At 39.0% G+C, this 17,838-nt stretch overlaps 1 protein-coding gene across 12 annotated transcripts in view; it reads left to right on the top strand.

The window, feature by feature from the left end:
• Anks1b (ankyrin repeat and sterile alpha motif domain containing 1B) overlaps positions 1 to 17,838 on the top strand; it is a 1,010,332-nt gene that overhangs the window by 351,021 nt on the left and 641,473 nt on the right. For all 12 annotated transcript variants that reach the window (XM_040755084.1, XM_040755082.1, XM_040755081.1 and 9 more), the window contains exon 10: positions 4,679 to 4,844. In XM_040755084.1, the coding sequence (XP_040611018.1) occupies positions 4,679 to 4,844 (166 nt within the window). The remainder of the gene's footprint in view (positions 1 to 4,678; positions 4,845 to 17,838) is intronic.

The following is a 17,838-nucleotide window of genomic DNA, read 5'->3' as shown; positions in this document are numbered from 1 at the left end:
ACACTAACTGGGTCATGAATAACCCTTAACTCCCTCATATGAATATTTGGAAGTAAAATAAGTATGAAAAATAACCTTGGAGACAAAAGGCTAGTTTGGAAGTTGTTCTGGCAGTTCAAATGAGATACACTAGATACTTGTACAAAGTGGAGTAGAGAAAAATAAATGTGTTTGAGGTAGCGCTCAAGAAGAGATAGATTTAGCACTTGATTGACTGGGACTCACACTGAGGAAGCATAATAAATGAAGGCTAACTTGTTTAGATGACCTGCTGTATGGAAGTGTAATTTATTGGTAGTGGACAACAGGGAATTATTTGTTTATGCATTAAACTAAACATGAGGAAAATAGTGAGGAGAGATTTATCCTACAGGTAGTAAAATTAATTTTAAGGTTCTGCTAATCAAAACTGCATGATTCTAGCAATAGAACAGCTTGACATATGGAGTGAATTAGAAAATTCAAAAACAGATTTAACTTTATGTAAGCATATGGTAGATACCTTTTGTTGTGGGAATTCTATTTCAAAAGAGTGGAGCATATAAGCAAATTGTATAAATAAGAATTTTAAAGAGAAAAACAATAAATTTCAATATGATAGAGTGACTTAATTATGTATACAAGAAGCTAACATTAAACTTATCATTTGAACATATACAGATGTGTTCAACATAGGTCATACCTTGATAAGCCCATAGAAAGTTAAAAATATTCTAAGCCAAAAGTGCATTTACTTCACCTAATCTTGTATGCATCCCAGCTTAGCAATAAAATATATCATAGTGCATCACTTATTTACTATTTTGATCAAACAGTTCACTGAGACCTGTGACTTACTGCAACTGAGTAGCATCGTAAGGGAGTGTTCTACCACATATCTCTATCCTGAGATAAGATGAAACTCCAAATTTGGAGTATACTTCCTTTGAATATTATCATGGAGTCAGAAACTCATGTCAAACAATAAATCAAGGACAAAGTATATTTACCATTAAAATGTTTCAGAACACATTGATGGAAGTAAATGACAGACTATAAATTTATCCATAATTTATGTGAATATATGTGATTTATAAAACATTAGATATAGAAGTACATACCCATTATCTCAGCACTTGGGAGGCTGAGACTGAAAATTTAAGGACACTCTGGGGCTACACAGTGAGATGCTGTTGCAGAATACTCAAAGGTTAAAACACAGATACAGAGATACTCAAAACAGAAAATAGGGTAGGCTCTTCAGTAAATGGTTGTGGAAAACCTGATAGTCTAACAGAATTACCTTAGATTTTCATCTCACACTAGCTGCAAAAATGAACTTGAAATGGATGTAAAATACAAAATCTGAAACTGTAAGGGTACTAGAAGAATCAGAATTAAAATCTCCATGATGATGGCCTAGGCAAATATCTTTTTATCTAAGCACAGAATAATTAGCAAAAACAAAGTAGACAGTAAATGATATATAAATGACTTTTATTCAGTAAAGGGAACAGCAAAAAGAAAAGGCTACGTATGAAGTAGGGTAAAATATTTGTAAACCATGCATCATGGGAAGGGCTTAGATTATCACACAGGGTACTCAGCTCCATAGTTGGAAACAACTAACTCTTTAGAATGGACAAAGAACTCGGATAACTATTCCTTAAAGAAGACATGTAGGACGACCAATAGGTATACATAATGCCTTTGCCTAATAACCAGAAAAAACGCACATCAAAGTTACAGTGAAATCTCATATCTGTTAAAATGGCTAGTATGAGAAAGATAAAAAGTCGCTAGATTTGGGGGAATATGGAGGAAGTGAAAGTCATGAACACCACTGGATGGAATATCAGTTGATGCAGCCGTTAGGAAAATGCTATAAAGTTTCTCAAAAAATTAAAAAATGCTGAGAATGATCCATCCCACCACTCGGTATCTGCCCAAAGGATGTGGAATCAGTGTGTTGAGACCTTATAATGCACTCCCATGTTTATTGTAGCCCTATCACAGAAGTCAAGATTTGAAATCAGCCTGTGTATCAACAAATGGAGGAAGTGAATTAGTCATACTTAGTAGTAGTAAGTCATTTTAAAGACTTAAAAATCCCAATAATTCTTCATAAACAGAGACATTGAAACTTTACCAAGTCCATGAATTATTCTGATAAATTTAATGTATGGTTTCAGCTGGAGACTTTTAATATATTTATTTAATTTTATCTTCAAAACTGAAAATTCTTCTATCATCATCAACATCTTCGTCATCGTCATCATCATCATCATCATCATCATCATCATCATCTCTCCATATTTGCTCCAGCATTTGTTGTCACTCGTTTTATTGACAGTTGCCCTTCCAACTGGGATAAGACTGGAGACTCTTTTTCATTACACTCTATTCAGTTTTATTTCTGGAACCCCAGTTTTCTCTTCTTCCTTCCTTCCTTCCTTCCTTCCTTTCCTCCTTCCTTCATTCCCGCCTTCTTTCCTGTTGATCTTTCTTTCATTCTGTTATCTTTCATTGTGGTATCCAGGCTGTTGGCCTCTAGCTCAAAACATCACTTCATGCATAGCCAGGATTGACATATGCTGTAGTTTCTCAGTTCTGAAGGGCAAGGAAGTAAGAAATAACAAACTGACAAAAAGGTAAATTCGTTTACATGACAGTAGCGTGTCTGCTTAAAGGGCAAGAGACCGTCCAGCTGATACGCAGCGCTTATTCTTCTCCTGCTGAGTGGCAGGATCTGCCACAGGTTCTGGACACAGGGTGGTGTAGATGACAAAGTACCCGGAGCAGTGCACAGAGTCTGGTATAGCCATGAAATATGCCTCATGTGTAATCTTACCAACAAACAGATAACTAGCTGGAGGCTTCCAGTGACAGGAACTCTATTCTGTGGCTTTCTGGTCCCATTTGTTAGTTTGTTTTATCAGTATATGTACATTTTATAAGGAAAATGATACTTTTAATTCATAAAAATTATTTTGGGTATTGACCCTAATTTCCTCTTCTAGTCTCATAAACATTAGTCTTTTTTTCTTCTGTTTTTTTGCCGTTGAAGAGCTTTGCTTTCCCCTCCACTTTGTGAGACTGCACTTGAGGGAGAGCCTTTCAGATATGCTGGGGAAAGCATTATGTAGCTGTACGGCTTCTCTGGATAGAACACTGGGACTCCTTTCATCATTTATTCTCTGACATGGGTTTTAAAGCAAATGCCCTCCTGATTGCTTCCTCTGGATGCTTTCTACTTTGTCACCCTTTGTTGTTAAAAATAAATTACTCCCAATTTCCTGCTTTCAATAGAGTGGAGTGAACATAATTGACTCTTTGATGTGTGAGGGTCTGGTGTGGTCTGAAAGCAATTACCCTGACCTTGAATTCCACTTACTGTAAATATCATTATAGAGAAAGTAGGCGCTCATACAAAATCTGAATCAACCCTGGAATATATCTTGGAAGATTTTCTGAAAATGAGTTTATTTTCTTGTTATTTGTTTCTCAGTTGTGAAGTGTACTTTATAAGGTAACAAATAGAAAAAAATAAAATGCGGTTCATTCTGAAATCCATAGTGCAGGTAATTTGTCTTCTCAAGTAGACTATGAACTCCCTGAGAGCAAGCACTGTCTCTTAAGAAAAAGATCTCTAATGCTTAGCTTCTATTGCTTAATATATTCTCTCTCTCTCTCTCTCTCTCTCTCTCTCTCTCTCTCTCTCTCTCTCTCTCTCTCTCTCTCTCTCTCTCTCTGTCTCTCTGTCTCTCTGTCTCTTTTTCTCTCTCTCTCTCTCTCTCTCTCTCTCTCTCACACACACACACACGGAAAGTCCAATAATTATTGGTAACCATTAATTCATCATTTATAAGAAATTAAGATGTACAATAATTAATAACTGTTTTTAGAATATATTGAAGAATTAGTAATATAAAATCTGGATCTAAATTATATCCTAACCTTATAAATTGTTGGCCAAACTGCATTAGTTATATAATTACCAGTATTTACAAAGAAAAATATCAGAGTGTTGGATGGGATACTTATAATTCTGAAAGAAAACTCAAATACCAGTGACATAAACTATAAGGATGCTAATATTTACTTACAAAGCCTGAATAAACTGGTTCTAGGTCTATTCAAGCAACTCAATTATTTCATAAGGGTACCAGGCACTTTTATCTTAATGTTGCAACTTCTGGGTTTTTTATCATTTTTATTCTTGAGTTTGCATTATAGTTAAAAGTAAAGTCTTCCCCTCCCGAGAGGAACCTACGGGGAGAAACCTCCTCACAATCTTCTCTGGGAAAACTATTCCTTCTGAAGCCTTCCAGAGAATTCTGCTTGTATCTAAGCAGCCAAAGGTTGGTTATATGACTATCTCTAGGAGGCAGGCAAAGAGCAGAGTCTGGCAGGTGATTGTTGATTGAAGCTGTTTCCTCTGTGGCTAGGAAGTAGATCTACATAAGAGAGTAAGATCAAGACTGTTAGTGAGTAATGGAAACTCAGGCTAACCAAATGAAAAGAACTCTTTAAAACTATCAGTGGTAACACATGATTACAGGACCTTTTTAAACAAACAGAGCATCAGCTCTTAGCCAGTTTGATAACATCTGATGGACCCAACTACCTTTTCTGATTTTTATAACTCAGACAAGGCTATATTTTTATTAAAAAGCTTTTTATTGCTTCTCCTTTTCAGGAGTCTTATCCAAAGAAGAGGAATTACACCATGGAAATCGTACCATCTGCCTCTCTAGATACATTTCCTTCAGAAAACGAGAACTTTCTTTGTGATCTCATGGACACAGCTGTTACAAAGAAACCTTGCTCCCTAGAAATCGCAAGGGCACCTTCTCCGAGAACTGGTAATATTTCCTATTCACAATTGACCAATTCAATTTGCATACTCACAAAAGTAAAGATGTATCATTAATATTTTTATTTCATATATATTATCAACATGAAAGTGCCCAGGGTAGTTCCAGTGATCAGTTTTACATTTCAAATGAGCACAGGTAAGCTGTGGGTTTTGATGGGAGATCTCCTAATGATTAAGGGCTCTTCATGGAGATGGCCCTGCCTTGATGAAGCCACTTGGATTCATTTTAATCTTTAGGACACTTGGTGAGATGTAATGCTTTGGTAACAGGAGTCTTTATATAGACCCTTTGTCATTCTAGTTGTTTCTAACTTACCAAATATATTTAGTTGCTAATTTAACCTTATATTTTATAACTTGGTCTAGTTTAAAGGTTCAACGTATTTTCTTATGGAGGGAGGTACTGAAGATGAAACCCTCAAAGCAAGAACAGAATGGGAAGATGTTGGCAATGTGATAGTCTTAGTAAATGCAGATGTTCCTTGCCTAGTGATGGAGGACAGTATGCCGATTACTTTTTTCATTGTGGTTATTATTATTGAGAAATTCTATTACATTTCCAAGTGAGCTTATTTCTGTCTAATATGGCAAATTGGACTGGGGATAATTCAGTTTTAGAGTGATTGTTTAGTATGTGCAAGGCTCTTGGTTTAGGCCTAAGTACTTGGTGTGTGTTGGGCACAATGAAAGGAAGAGTTAGAGAGAGGTTGAGGTAAACCCAGAAAATCCATCATAGATAATAGGCTAGAACATTTCTTAGAAATGAGCAAATAAACCTGAAGCGGTGCTGAGGAGGTGGTACCTTGTGAATCATAACCATACAGAAGGAAGATGTTTTTTTGAATAAAGTGTAAACATAGTAATAAAAGAAGGTAAAATTACAAGGTACTTATTATGTGATCTAAGTGCTTTATGCATATTACCTCATATAGCTCTTAGGATGCTGTGAGATGTTCCATCACTTTAAACTGAGGAAGTGGGGGCCCTGACACATTAGGTAGCTTCACAGGAGTGTGTTAATCAGGATGGACCTGGGCTCTGAGCATTATTGGTGCAACTTGTGTTCTTGATTGTGTGCTATGGTGATACATATGTCAGGGGATGAGGGGAAGTAGGAGTTGTGGACAAAGAATTGGGTGTTAAGAAATACAGAAGTCAGTTAGTCCTCATGTGACACTGACAATCATAAAAGATGTAAGGATAGCAAATGATCATATGAGCATAGACTGTGAATGAAGGTGGACTATTGAGTGATTGACATACCATCAGAGAGAATAAAACCAGCGCTCATAGCATGTTTAGAAGTGAGAGAAAACCATAACTTTTTTATAAGAGAGGTAACAAGGGACATGGTGGACTCAAGGAGAGTGACTCGATGAGGTAGGAAAATATAGACAAATGTGCAAAACTGTCAGGGAGCTTTAACTAGGACACAGGCATAGGGAGGTGTCAAGAGTGATAGTAGGGGAGGAGTGCAAGCCTGGAAGGGTGGCTTCTTAGTTATCCATCAAAATCTAATAGGTTCCTTGATGTAACGGACGTATTTTGGAAGCTAAGGACTTTAGGATAAAAGAGAGATGTCCCCAGGTACCAAGACTGATTAGGCTCTGGTCAGCTTTCTGCTACAAACAAGGGATTCTGTATCAAAATATGAGGAAGGAAAACTCCTTAACAGCACCAAAAAAACTCATGAAAAATTATATGGACTGGATCACTCTAACTTTGGATCTCCTTCTGTCACTTGGCGTGTATTAGAAGTCAGTACAGCAGCAACGCTACATCTGTCCTCAGGAACCTGTCAAACCTACTGTTGAGAAGTGGGGCTTAAAGCAGGGAATTCAGATATAGAAAGAACTCCGGGACGCCCAGTGTGAGGATTCCACTGAAAACACTGTTCTCTATGGTCTCAGATTCCAAGGGTTACACCATTGGTGTAATCACCAATAATGGTGTCTCATACCCTCCACCCAAAGACTTCAAAGTCTTGATTTGTTGTGAACAAAACAAGGGGGAAGATTCCTGAGAAATTCATACTGTAAGCTAGCAACTATACAGGTTAGCAACCCAAATTTGTCTCACATAGAACTTCTGAAAATGGAATTTACATTAAAGTGATACCCTCAGTGATCAGCCAGAGACAATTATGACCTTGAGGAAGGAGAATAGAATACTCTCTTCTCTTTAGGCTCCAAATAATCCCAAGCACATATTTTCCTATTGAAATTAGCAGTTTAAAGTAACTAAACCTGAAGAGAAAGGAGTCCCCCAAAAGCAGAAAGGAGCCCCAAACAAACAGAAGTAAGGAAAATTATACACACCTGAAAAGACTTCACATGTTGTAACTGTCAGATGTAGAGTATACCGTGACTACACAAAGACACAATGCTGAAGTAACTTCAGGCAAAGAGATTTGGAGAAATCCACCATAGGATACTTGAGATGATAAAGTACACTTCTAGAACTGGAAACAGATATGCCATGTGAATGAATGGATGGATGTTACGAGACATTCCATTCAGCTGAAGAAAGTGCAAGTGAATGGGAAACAGTGCAAGAAGAAAAGTGTCAGAACACTGCGTGAAGAAGAAGAAAGATGAAACAGAAGCATATACAACATGGAGTACATCTACCAAGAACTTCTTACATGTCTGCTCAAAGTTGCAGGGTTCTGGAATTAACATATTTAAGAAAAGGTGTCCCAAGTAGCCCCGCCCTGATATATGCGAGGAGGTTGATAATGGTAAAATTTGTTGGATTGTATAATATGTGAAGACATAGTATTTCTTAGAGTCCTTTGGAAGCAACATGAAAGAGCATCCTGGAAGTGTAAGGTACAATTTATGAAGAGAGAATACCTGTGTTGTGTGTCTATTGCTATTTAAAAGCCACTAAGCTTTTATTGATAACAGTAATTTTGTGTGTCTGTTGCTGTTTAAAGGCCACTAAGCTTATACTGATAACAGTAATTTATTTTGCTCCGGAATCTGTGAGTCTAGCTGGGTTCGTTGTGCAAGGATCACCTTTCTACTTCATTGTGTCAGCTCACGTAGGGAATTTGGAAAGACACCTTTATTTATTTATTTGTTCCATGGTAGGAGTTGAACCCAGGGCACTGTGCATGCTCAGTGCCCTAGCTGTGTGCGCCATCTTTAGTCCATGGAGAACCACTGACACCAAGGATTCTGAGAAGGTGGAGCTTAATTCTATATCTGGCAAGTTGTACTTAAACTGGGAGCTTAGGCTTGGCGGGGGGAATCATTTACGATCTGCGGATGCCCTGTTTCTCCTGGTGAAGTACGGGCTGGATTCTGAAGATCAGTATCTCTGCCCACCCCCAGTGGAAATTCCCGCACTTCTCTTGTGTTACCATTTAGCACTCTGGGAATCTGGGATATCAGCAGCACCGGGCTCCTGGTGAGGGTGCTCTTCCTAGCTTGTGGGAAGCTGACTTCTCACTGTGCTTCTGCTTGTTCTTTATGTGTGCGAGTGAGCGACGCTTGCATTTTTGTCCCCGATAAGTAACTATCCCTAATGGAAAACACGTCAGGGAAATCAGGGCTGCTTTCCCATCTTCTAGTCATAGTTTCTGCTTGGAATAGCTCCCTAGGTCTCCGCAGCTTCTCCACTTGAGATTTTAGTCTTTCATTGTCACTTGTTTTTAGGTTCCCCGGCTTGTGCCTGCTGACAAGTCACAAAGTTAAAGCCACAAGTTTTAGAATACTGCATTTCCAACTGCCAGCATCTCTTCTGCTTATTGGATGCCATACAACATGCCAACCTTAAGACCGCCTTAAAACAATAACATATACTCATTTATTTTTCTTATAAACCTGCAGTGCTGGGATGGCTCTGCAGGACTTTCTTGCTTGCTCTTACAAGTAATTATGCCAGGACATCTTGACTAAAAACTGTAATAGAATCTGTGTACAAGGTCAGGTGAAGGCTCTGTTGGGTCAGAGCACGGCAAACATAGGCCCAAGCAGGGCAGACACGGCACCAACAGGTTTTGCCTTTTACCCTCCCCCTCTTTGCTAGAAACTGTTAGATTACATTCCCAAAGCTAGCCACCAAAGTCCATTCCCTTATTTCATCACTGACTCATTCCCGAAATAAAACACCAAGGTCCAACTATCAAAATTCATTATTTGACTAATACTTCCAATCAGGATTTGCCAACTCACCCTAGACAGACTCCCCCCCTTTTTCCACTTAAAAACCCATACATGCAAAAAACAAAACAACAAACAAACACACAATCCTGCTAATGCTGGCTTGCTTCAGCCACTGCCTTTGCAAACCCACCCATGCCTGCTTGCCCCTCCAGAGTAATAATCTGTGTGAGTCTTGTACTTACTTCAAGGGGGACCCTCTCCTTCACATCAGTTTTGCTGGCTCAAACTTATAATCCTAATATTTAGGAGGCTAGGACAGGAGGATTACTGTGAATTTGTGGCGTTCTTTGGCAACATTGGGAACTTCGAGTCAGTCTGGGCAATTTAAAATAAATAAAAAACAAACATCCTATTTTCCATACCTACCATGGTCTACTTGGATTGTTCATGGTATGTATTGGGTATATGTTAATGTTATTCCAAGAATACACCCCAGAAAATTCAGCAGAAGCTATACTCCTTTTTATGGCTTAGCTCTGACCTGTGAGACATCATTTCTGTAGTCAAGACCCTGCCCCAATTTAAGTGGAGGGAATTTTTTTTCTGTGACCCTTGGCAAAAGAGTGCTAGCTTCACAACAGCATAAGAAGTTAGTTATTCATACAGCTGCTTTTAGAAAACACAAATTCCTACAACTATCTGAATTGCTGTTGTTTTGTTCTTATTTTTTCTAAGTGGAGCTAGATTTAATTTGCACAGATATATGATTCGCCCTATTGTCTCTGGCTCTTAGGTTTAGTATAGAAATTAGCTTGACCAGTTGAACCAGCTGAATTCATAAGATTCATGCTCTGCACTTTGGGCTGTGTTTATGAAATCTACCAGTGAGGAGTCTAGAATTAAAATGGAAATTAGGTGGTTTTTGTAATCATAGTAATAAAAATGAATACAGATTCCTGGCAGGGACTCCCAAAGAATAGCTCTCTATAAACACCACTGCTGAAGAGACTGCATCCACATAGCTGTGTCTTTATTGGCTAGATTAGGAAGTTGTTTGCAACCCCCTACACTCTATTGCTGCTACATTCTATTCATTCAACTAACCTGTATCTCTAGGTTTCCTGGTTCCTATCTTTTCCAAGTCTTTCACTGCTATAAGTTCTGTATGGCTTATGTTTAGCTTTTCCGCTGTTCTTTTGTGAACAGCTTAGTGAGCTGGTGAACTTGGGGGAGCGGCTGACCTCTCTTGGAGTTACTGATGTGTTTCCTCAGTGACAGCAATGATAGAACTTGCAGGTATGGAGACAAGTCCTAATGCAGATGGATACCAAACTGAACGGGGAGGACTCCCACTTGCCCATGCAATAAACATGCACCGAGTACCTCTGATGTTGCAGTTCCGGGCATTGTGTTAGTGTTGCCAAAGAACACAGTTAAGGTGCAAGTCCTAAAAATTAGAAAATTTGAAGGTTAGTAAGCACAAGAAGCAAGACCACATCCTCCTGGATTGTAGGAGAAGAGGGGTGTGAGTGATAATTTCTTCCCAACAGATGCTGCCTGATCTCACCTCATCTAAGGAAGGGTTAGGTGGATGGATGGGAGGAGGTGTATGGCTCTGTAACCAAGGGAGAGTGTGTGTAGAAATCCATGGGCATGGAAGAACAAAATCCATTCAGAGACTAACTTCTTAGAGTGTAGGACACTTCTAAGGTAGACTGAATAATAAGAAAGAAAGGAGACCATGCCAACATTAAGTTTTTGTTTTAGGTTGAAACAAAATGGGTTTGGGTTGTCCATGGTGAGGTTGGAAGCAGGAAAAATATTTAGCTCTTCCATTGAAGAACTGCCTACCTCAGATTGGCCTGCAAACATGTGTATGGGGGCTCTCTTCATTATTAATTGATGCAGGCAGGCCCAGCCCTAAGCATAATTATGCCCAGGTACTAACCATAAGACCACCTACTCTGTATAATAAAACTAGCTAAGCAGGAGCCAGAAAGTGAGCCAGCTAGCATCATTCCTCCATGGTTTCTGCTTCAGCTCTTCCCCTGACTTCCTGCCCCGAATTCCCTCAGTGTTGGATTATGACCTGAAAGTGTATGGTGAAATAATCTCTTTACTCCCTAAATTGATTTTGGTCATAGTGTTAATTTCAACAATGGAAGGGCCACTTAAACAGTACCCATCTTATCAAGAAACAGCTGTGGCCAGCCATAGTGATGCTAGTGAGGGGGGAGCAGTGGGAAGGATACTAAGAGGTGTGTAGGAGTAAAGCTCATTCCTTCTCCCTTCAGAGACTGATATTTTGGAAGTAAGTAGCTAGGGCATTAGGGAACCGTTTCTCCGGGAGTGCATGCTGTGGCTTAGGCTGATTCTGTGGAATAGCGCGGTGTAGGTTTATACAAAATGAGGGTTAGTCCTCCGCACAGTAACTGCTGGAGGCTTTCTTTGTGGGACCTTGGAATGGGAAGAGGCAGGAGTCATGGAAAAGGATGATTAGATCTTTAAAGGAACATATAGAAATTGAATTGTTCATCCTTCACCCCAAACGAGCTTTAAAAGTTCGCATCTTCCAGGCAGTGGTGGCACACACCTTTAATCCCAACACTCGGGAGTCAGAGGCAGGATCTCTGTGAGTTTGAGACCAGCCTGGTCTACAAGAGCTAGTTCCAGGACAGCCTCCAAAGCCACAGAGAAACCCTGTCCTGGGGTGGGGGAGTTCGCATCCAAGCTCCTAGTACCTTAGGTGTGATTTTAAATGCAGCATTTGGAGATAACATCTTCATACAAGTAAAAAAAGTAATTAAATAGGCCTTACCAGGCATGTCCAACATATGACCACATGCAGTATAAGACAGCTATGAGTGTGAACATGAACAAAATTGCAAACTTACACAAAACATTAGGAGCTGTGTTGTTTAGTTTTTCAGGAGAGTAACTGGATTGTGTGGTTCCCTAGCATCAGTTTGTAGGTGACAACAATGTGCTATTGCAATGTCAAAGGACTGGACATGCCTGTTGGAAACCCATACAGCTGGTGTTTTCCTAGAAAGGGGAAAGGCAATATGAGGTGACAGAAGAAGAAGACAGCCCTCTACAAGCCAAGCAAAGAGGTCTGAGCACAGCGTTCTCACGGGTCTCACAGGATCTGTCCTGCCGATGCCTCGTTCTGAGACTCCTAGCTGATGGAAGTAAAAAAAAATTAAAAAAGGAAAATTTTATTGTGTAAGCCATGCATTTTTGCTATATTACATTATCCCTATGAGTCTAATACAGAGATTAATAACTGAGCACACATATTTAATGCATTAGCATGTATGTTCTGCACAGGCCAAATCCTGCATGGCTTGCTTGTCTGAGAGGCTAAGAAATTTTTTCCTGGTAACTGTCAATGCCATTCATAGGTAAAGTATACCTCTTCTGAAAATAACAGTTAAATAAGAATACTAGTCACCGTTCTGTATTTATTAACCAGAGGAGTAAAACGTTTTACTATAGCTACTAGCTTAATTTTAATACAAAAGTGAATTAGTAGTTTATCTATATTCAACCAGAATATATGATCTGACCAATAAAATGAGTTTTTCTCTAAGAAACACCTTACTAGTGTCTGAATGACTACGGATTTCATATGTAGTAAGAATAATAATACTGGGTTCCTAAAGTAAGGATTGCTAAGATTCCCATTTGTTCTACCACTATTAAATTATCTGTTTCCCCACAAGCAGAGGATGGTATATTTTGACAGTTGTGACTCAACCATATAAATGAGCAACAACAGCAAAAAGGAATTAATGAATGAGGTAGCTTTAAAAGAAAATGGCTGTAATGGCTCTAAAAAGCCCTTATGAAATAGTCAGATGCCATCAAAGAAGATGCTTTATTTTCTGCCTTTCATATAATTTTATCCTTCGCAGGGGGATTTTTCCATCTTGTGGTAACTAAGCAACCTGTTTTTTTGAATCACTTAGTGCAGGCTTTGCCCAGTATGGGTACTCAATAAATCCATTTTGATTAATGAGCAATTTATAACAACACTAGCAAAGACTGTTTCAAATCCTGTTGAGAGAGAATGGATGATCTCTGATAAAAAGGGGCATGTTCAATAGCGACATGCCAAGATAGTGGGGGTCTTGGTTACTTCTATTCAATTTGCTAATGTGCTTACTGGACCATGGTTTGCCTGAAATGAAGTGTCACCGGTAAATAATCCCCTACACCCATTACACATTTTCTGCCACCTGCCATAAGCAGGATTAAGGGTTTCTGTAATATATTTGTAGCCATGTAAATATATGCATGTATATATAGTATAAAGTGCATAACAATTCACCCATACAATACATATAGTATATTTAAGTATTAATAAACTTATATGAACATATTTGTGTATATGACATATACATAAATTATATATTCATGATTATAAATTATATACATAGATAAATATATGCATATCACTATCTAATAAATCTGTGTAGAATATGATATATTTATATATATATATTTATATGGTTGCAAATATATCATATATGTGTATATATGTTTGAGATAGTGAAGATTCTTTCTAATGCCACATTTTTGAAATTAAAAGAATTCCAACTGGACCAGGACAGACATTTATCTCTGCTAAGAGAGTGAGCAATGTCAACAAGTTTTCTGCTGGTATGTTTAACTCATTTAAAAGAACAAACTATTTTTAAGACCCTTGGAAGCATTCTTTTACATGCAAATATTGTTTTTTCTGATAAGAACCATTTTTATCAGACAGAAATTATTTATATGGCATTTTCTCAGTGCTCAGTGATTTTTGTAGCTGTTCAATAAGTCAGATATCTACATGGTAAATTTGTAACACAGTGCTAAGCAGCGGGGAACAGAGAGAAAACCAGGATTCTCACATGCATGGTGAAACTCTGTCTGTGGGCCACCTCCTGTATCCATATTGGCATTTTGACAAGGCAGATGTTTGACTTTTCTTGGATTGATGGAAGCTTACTATATTTTGAAAACAACATCCTAAACAGAAAGAAAACCACCCCAAATGAGTTTCACCTGTGCTTTATATGTATTATCGTCTATCATAGGTTAAGACTTCTAAAAGTACAGTGAACTCTTGCTAAGATGAAGGTGTAGGTTTCTATGGTGAGCATACCTTCTGGGATCAAGTTTCCCTATATTGTCAGACTGTGTATAGTAATGACAGAGTATTTCTTAATTCACTAGTTCATGCCCATGAAATCCAAGCAGTTCCCATTGTGTCTCTAGTATCTTGAGGTTACAGGTGCTTTCCTCCCTTGTCTCAGTAGCTGATTTTGTATTTTAATTAAAAAGAACATAGACACCCTAGAGCTGTAATCCCAGCACTTTTGAGATGGAAGCAAGAGAATCAAGTATCTCTAACAACCAAAAAGATGAAAGAGAAAGCATATAGACAGAGACATAGAGAGAAATGAACGGAGATACACACAGAGAGAACCAACCACCCCTGACTCCTTCTCCCTGTTAGCTAACGCCTCTATGCTCCAGTCTCTGCCTTCTTAGTGATTTTACCCTTTCATTCATCCTTCTCTGCCCCCACCCCGTGTGTTTGTATATTAAGTATAGCATACCACTTAAACATATACATACATGCATAATGTTCTGGGGATCAAACCCAGGCTCTGCCTTCCACAAGTTAGTCACACCACCCACCACTGACATTCTCATCACCGCTAACTTTTGTGTTTTTAATTGTCTTTTTCTACTGAACATGTGGATCAATGTCTAAATCTGCTTTCTTTTCATTTGGAAAAAAATTGTCAATGAAAACAACTAATTGACAAACAGGAATTCCTTGAACCTGTTGGACATCCCGCTACTCTTCTCTATCAGTATTAGTTAGGGTTCTCTAGAGTCACAGAACTTATGGGATTAATTTCTCTGTCCCCCTCTCATTCATATATATATGGGAATTTATTTACTGGAATGAATTACAGGCTTCAGTCCAGCAATGGCTAGTAATGAAAGGAAACTCCAAGAATCTAGGAACTGCTCAGTCCCATGAGGCTGGGAGTCTCAGCTGGTCTCGTGGGCTCTCAAAGAAAGAATGGATGGGCTAAAGGAGGTGAGGGAAAGCAGGTGAAAGACACCTTTCCTTCTTCCACTGTCCTTATATAGGCTTCCAACAGGAGGTGTCGCCCAGATTAAAGATCTGGATTAAAGGTATGTGTCCTCCAGCTTCAAGATGCAGATCAAAGGCATGAGTGCCCTCCATATCTGGTTCATTCCAGTTATAGTCAAGTTGGCAGCCAGGACCTCTACTGTATACTCTTGTGTACATTTCTTTCTCTGCTTTCACTTCTCAGCTCACCACAGTCAGGTTTCTACATTTTGATCCTTGGCTGAGATGTGCTTGCTAAGGTCACAAGGATCTTGATGCCACAAAACCTAAAAGGACATTCTCAATCTCCCTCTTCTTAATGTCTCAGCCATACAAGCTGGCAACCACTCCCTTCTGGCAACTCTTCTTCTCTCTTCTGTCCAGGTCAAGTTTCCATCCACTGTGCTCTTCTCTGTCTCAACTGCTGACCCTTCTGAACAGCATCAGAATTTTGGAGTTCCTCGAGCTGCAGTTTCAGTCCCCTATGTTCTTGCTCCTGTTTTGGATCTCTGCCTGTTTTTCTGTTTGTCTGTCTGTCTGCCTACCTCCTTCCCTCCCTCTCTCTTTCCCCCTCCCCCATAGGTGATTTCATGTGCAGTGTGACTTGTTACAATCAATATGCGGAAGATTTGCAAATATGTATTTACAGTTATAACCACTTCTGTTAATTTAAAGCACATGCATATATCTGCTTCCCTGTCCATCTACTACTACTGAATATTTGTCTATACCTGTGTCTCAAAGGCACCCCATTTAGTGCGAACCTAAACTTTCCAATCTCTCCTCCATCATGTTTCTTGTTTTGGTAAAAGTATTAATCATCTACCCAACGGCAGCAATCCAAACATCAATCTTGCCACCTATCTCTCCGTCAACTCTCTAATCCAGTCACTAAGTCTTACAGTTTTTTAGAGGAATGGTTGACAGGATAATTCTGGTCCTTATTGTCGGTTTCTTAAACCTACTGACTTCGCTTACTCTCTGCTATAACCACTCAGTCTTATGAATTATGTTAATAGCCCTGAATTGTCCTATTTGCCTTCTTCCTCCAGTAAAACCTTTCATGGCTTCCTCTGATCTTAGAAAAATGGCCCAAAATCTTTTATTTATTTATTTATTTATTTATTTATTTATTTATTTATTTAAATTAGAAACAAACTTGCTTCACATGTCAATCCCAGCTCCTTCTCCCTCCCCTCCTACCCCACACCGCCACCAAATCCCCAAGCGCCCCCCAATCCCCTCTCAACTTCCCAAGGAGGGTGATGCCCCCCATGGGGGATATCCAGAGTCTCTCATTTCATCCAGGGCAGGGAGAGCATCCCTCAATGTGGGATGGGTATCCAAAGTCCATTTGTATGCCAGGGATAAATACCCGAGGCCCCATAGATTGCCTAGACCTCCTCACTGACCCCCACGTTCAAGGGGTCTGGATCAGTCCCATGCTGGCCTCTCAGCCATCAGTCTGGGGTCCAAGAGCTCCCCCTTATCCAGCTCAGCTGTCTCTGTGGGTAAGGAGCTCTGACTAGTGTCTTATTGTTTAATTTGTTTCATTTTTCTGGCCGTTCAGTATCTTTATCCTTTGGCTCACCATGTTCCAGCTTATCATTCCAGCACTCCTTCAGGTTTTTTAGAGTGGCCAGTGTTCTTCCTCAGGGAAACCTGTTGGCACCCACACATTCTGTGCCCCAGAAGAAATGTAATGCTTCTGCTTTCAACTCCTCTATTGCCTTCTAATACTTCTTTCTTCGATAAGCCTTATGATCAAAATTATCGAGTTACTTTAGGGTTTCAATTGTTGACTTCTGTTATCCTAACTTTTGCAGTGTGTCATTGCAGCCACAGCTTCTACCCAAATCACAGCCTCAATTCATGTAAAGGAAAGAATATGTGCTGTGTTAGAATAATTTGTGCATATTAACTTGATTTTAAACTAGTATGTAAGATATAGTACTTTCATTCCTGTTCTACAGATAAGAGAGCCAGATCATAAAATAGTTTAGAACTCGCTAGAATTTAAATACAGAGGGTTTGGACATAATCTTAACCATATTCACAATGAATTATCCAATTAATGAAGCCTGTAGTCTTGAGGTTTTTGTATGATTGCTTAAATTAGCTTCACAAGATAAATCTTGATTTTCTTTTCTTTTCAAAAAGAAATAGGAAGCTTTGGGAAGTTGTTTACTATTTGCCAGAAAACCTGTATGTGCTTGCCTGTAGTCATTGCAGAATGTTCTAGTCTTTCTAAAGTAAATGGATGAATTAGAGGCAACCCAAAAGGCAAAATGAATGATCGTAAAGTTATAATGATACATCTAAAGGGAAGGGTTGCTTAAGTTATGAAAATATGTGTGTTTTGTCTTGAGACATGGTTTGATGTCTCCCAGACTTGCCTGAATCTTCCTGTGTATCTGAGAATGTCTTTGAACTTCAGACCACACTGCCTGTACCTCCTGCGTGCTAGGCTTATAGGCACACACCTGATTTGAGTGGAACTGGGGAATGGAACCCAGGGCTTCATGAATGCTAGATAACACTACCAAATGAATAATGATTGAGTAATGATTATGTAGATTTTTCACTGTGGCACATAGTTACCCTTAAATAATATCGGATGAGTGAATCAATTCATATTTACATTTAATATCACTTAGTGGTAATATTATATGAAAGTTCATAGGTGAAACCAGGAAGATATTACATTGTAATACTGTCTTTATTGG

This window comes from Mesocricetus auratus, unplaced genomic scaffold, assembly GCF_017639785.1.
Source record: "Mesocricetus auratus isolate SY011 unplaced genomic scaffold, BCM_Maur_2.0 Super-Scaffold_100011, whole genome shotgun sequence".
NCBI lineage: Eukaryota > Metazoa > Chordata > Mammalia > Rodentia > Cricetidae > Mesocricetus > Mesocricetus auratus.
The sequence above is the reverse complement of the archived record's forward strand: the minus strand, read 5'-3'. Positions and strand labels throughout refer to the sequence as shown.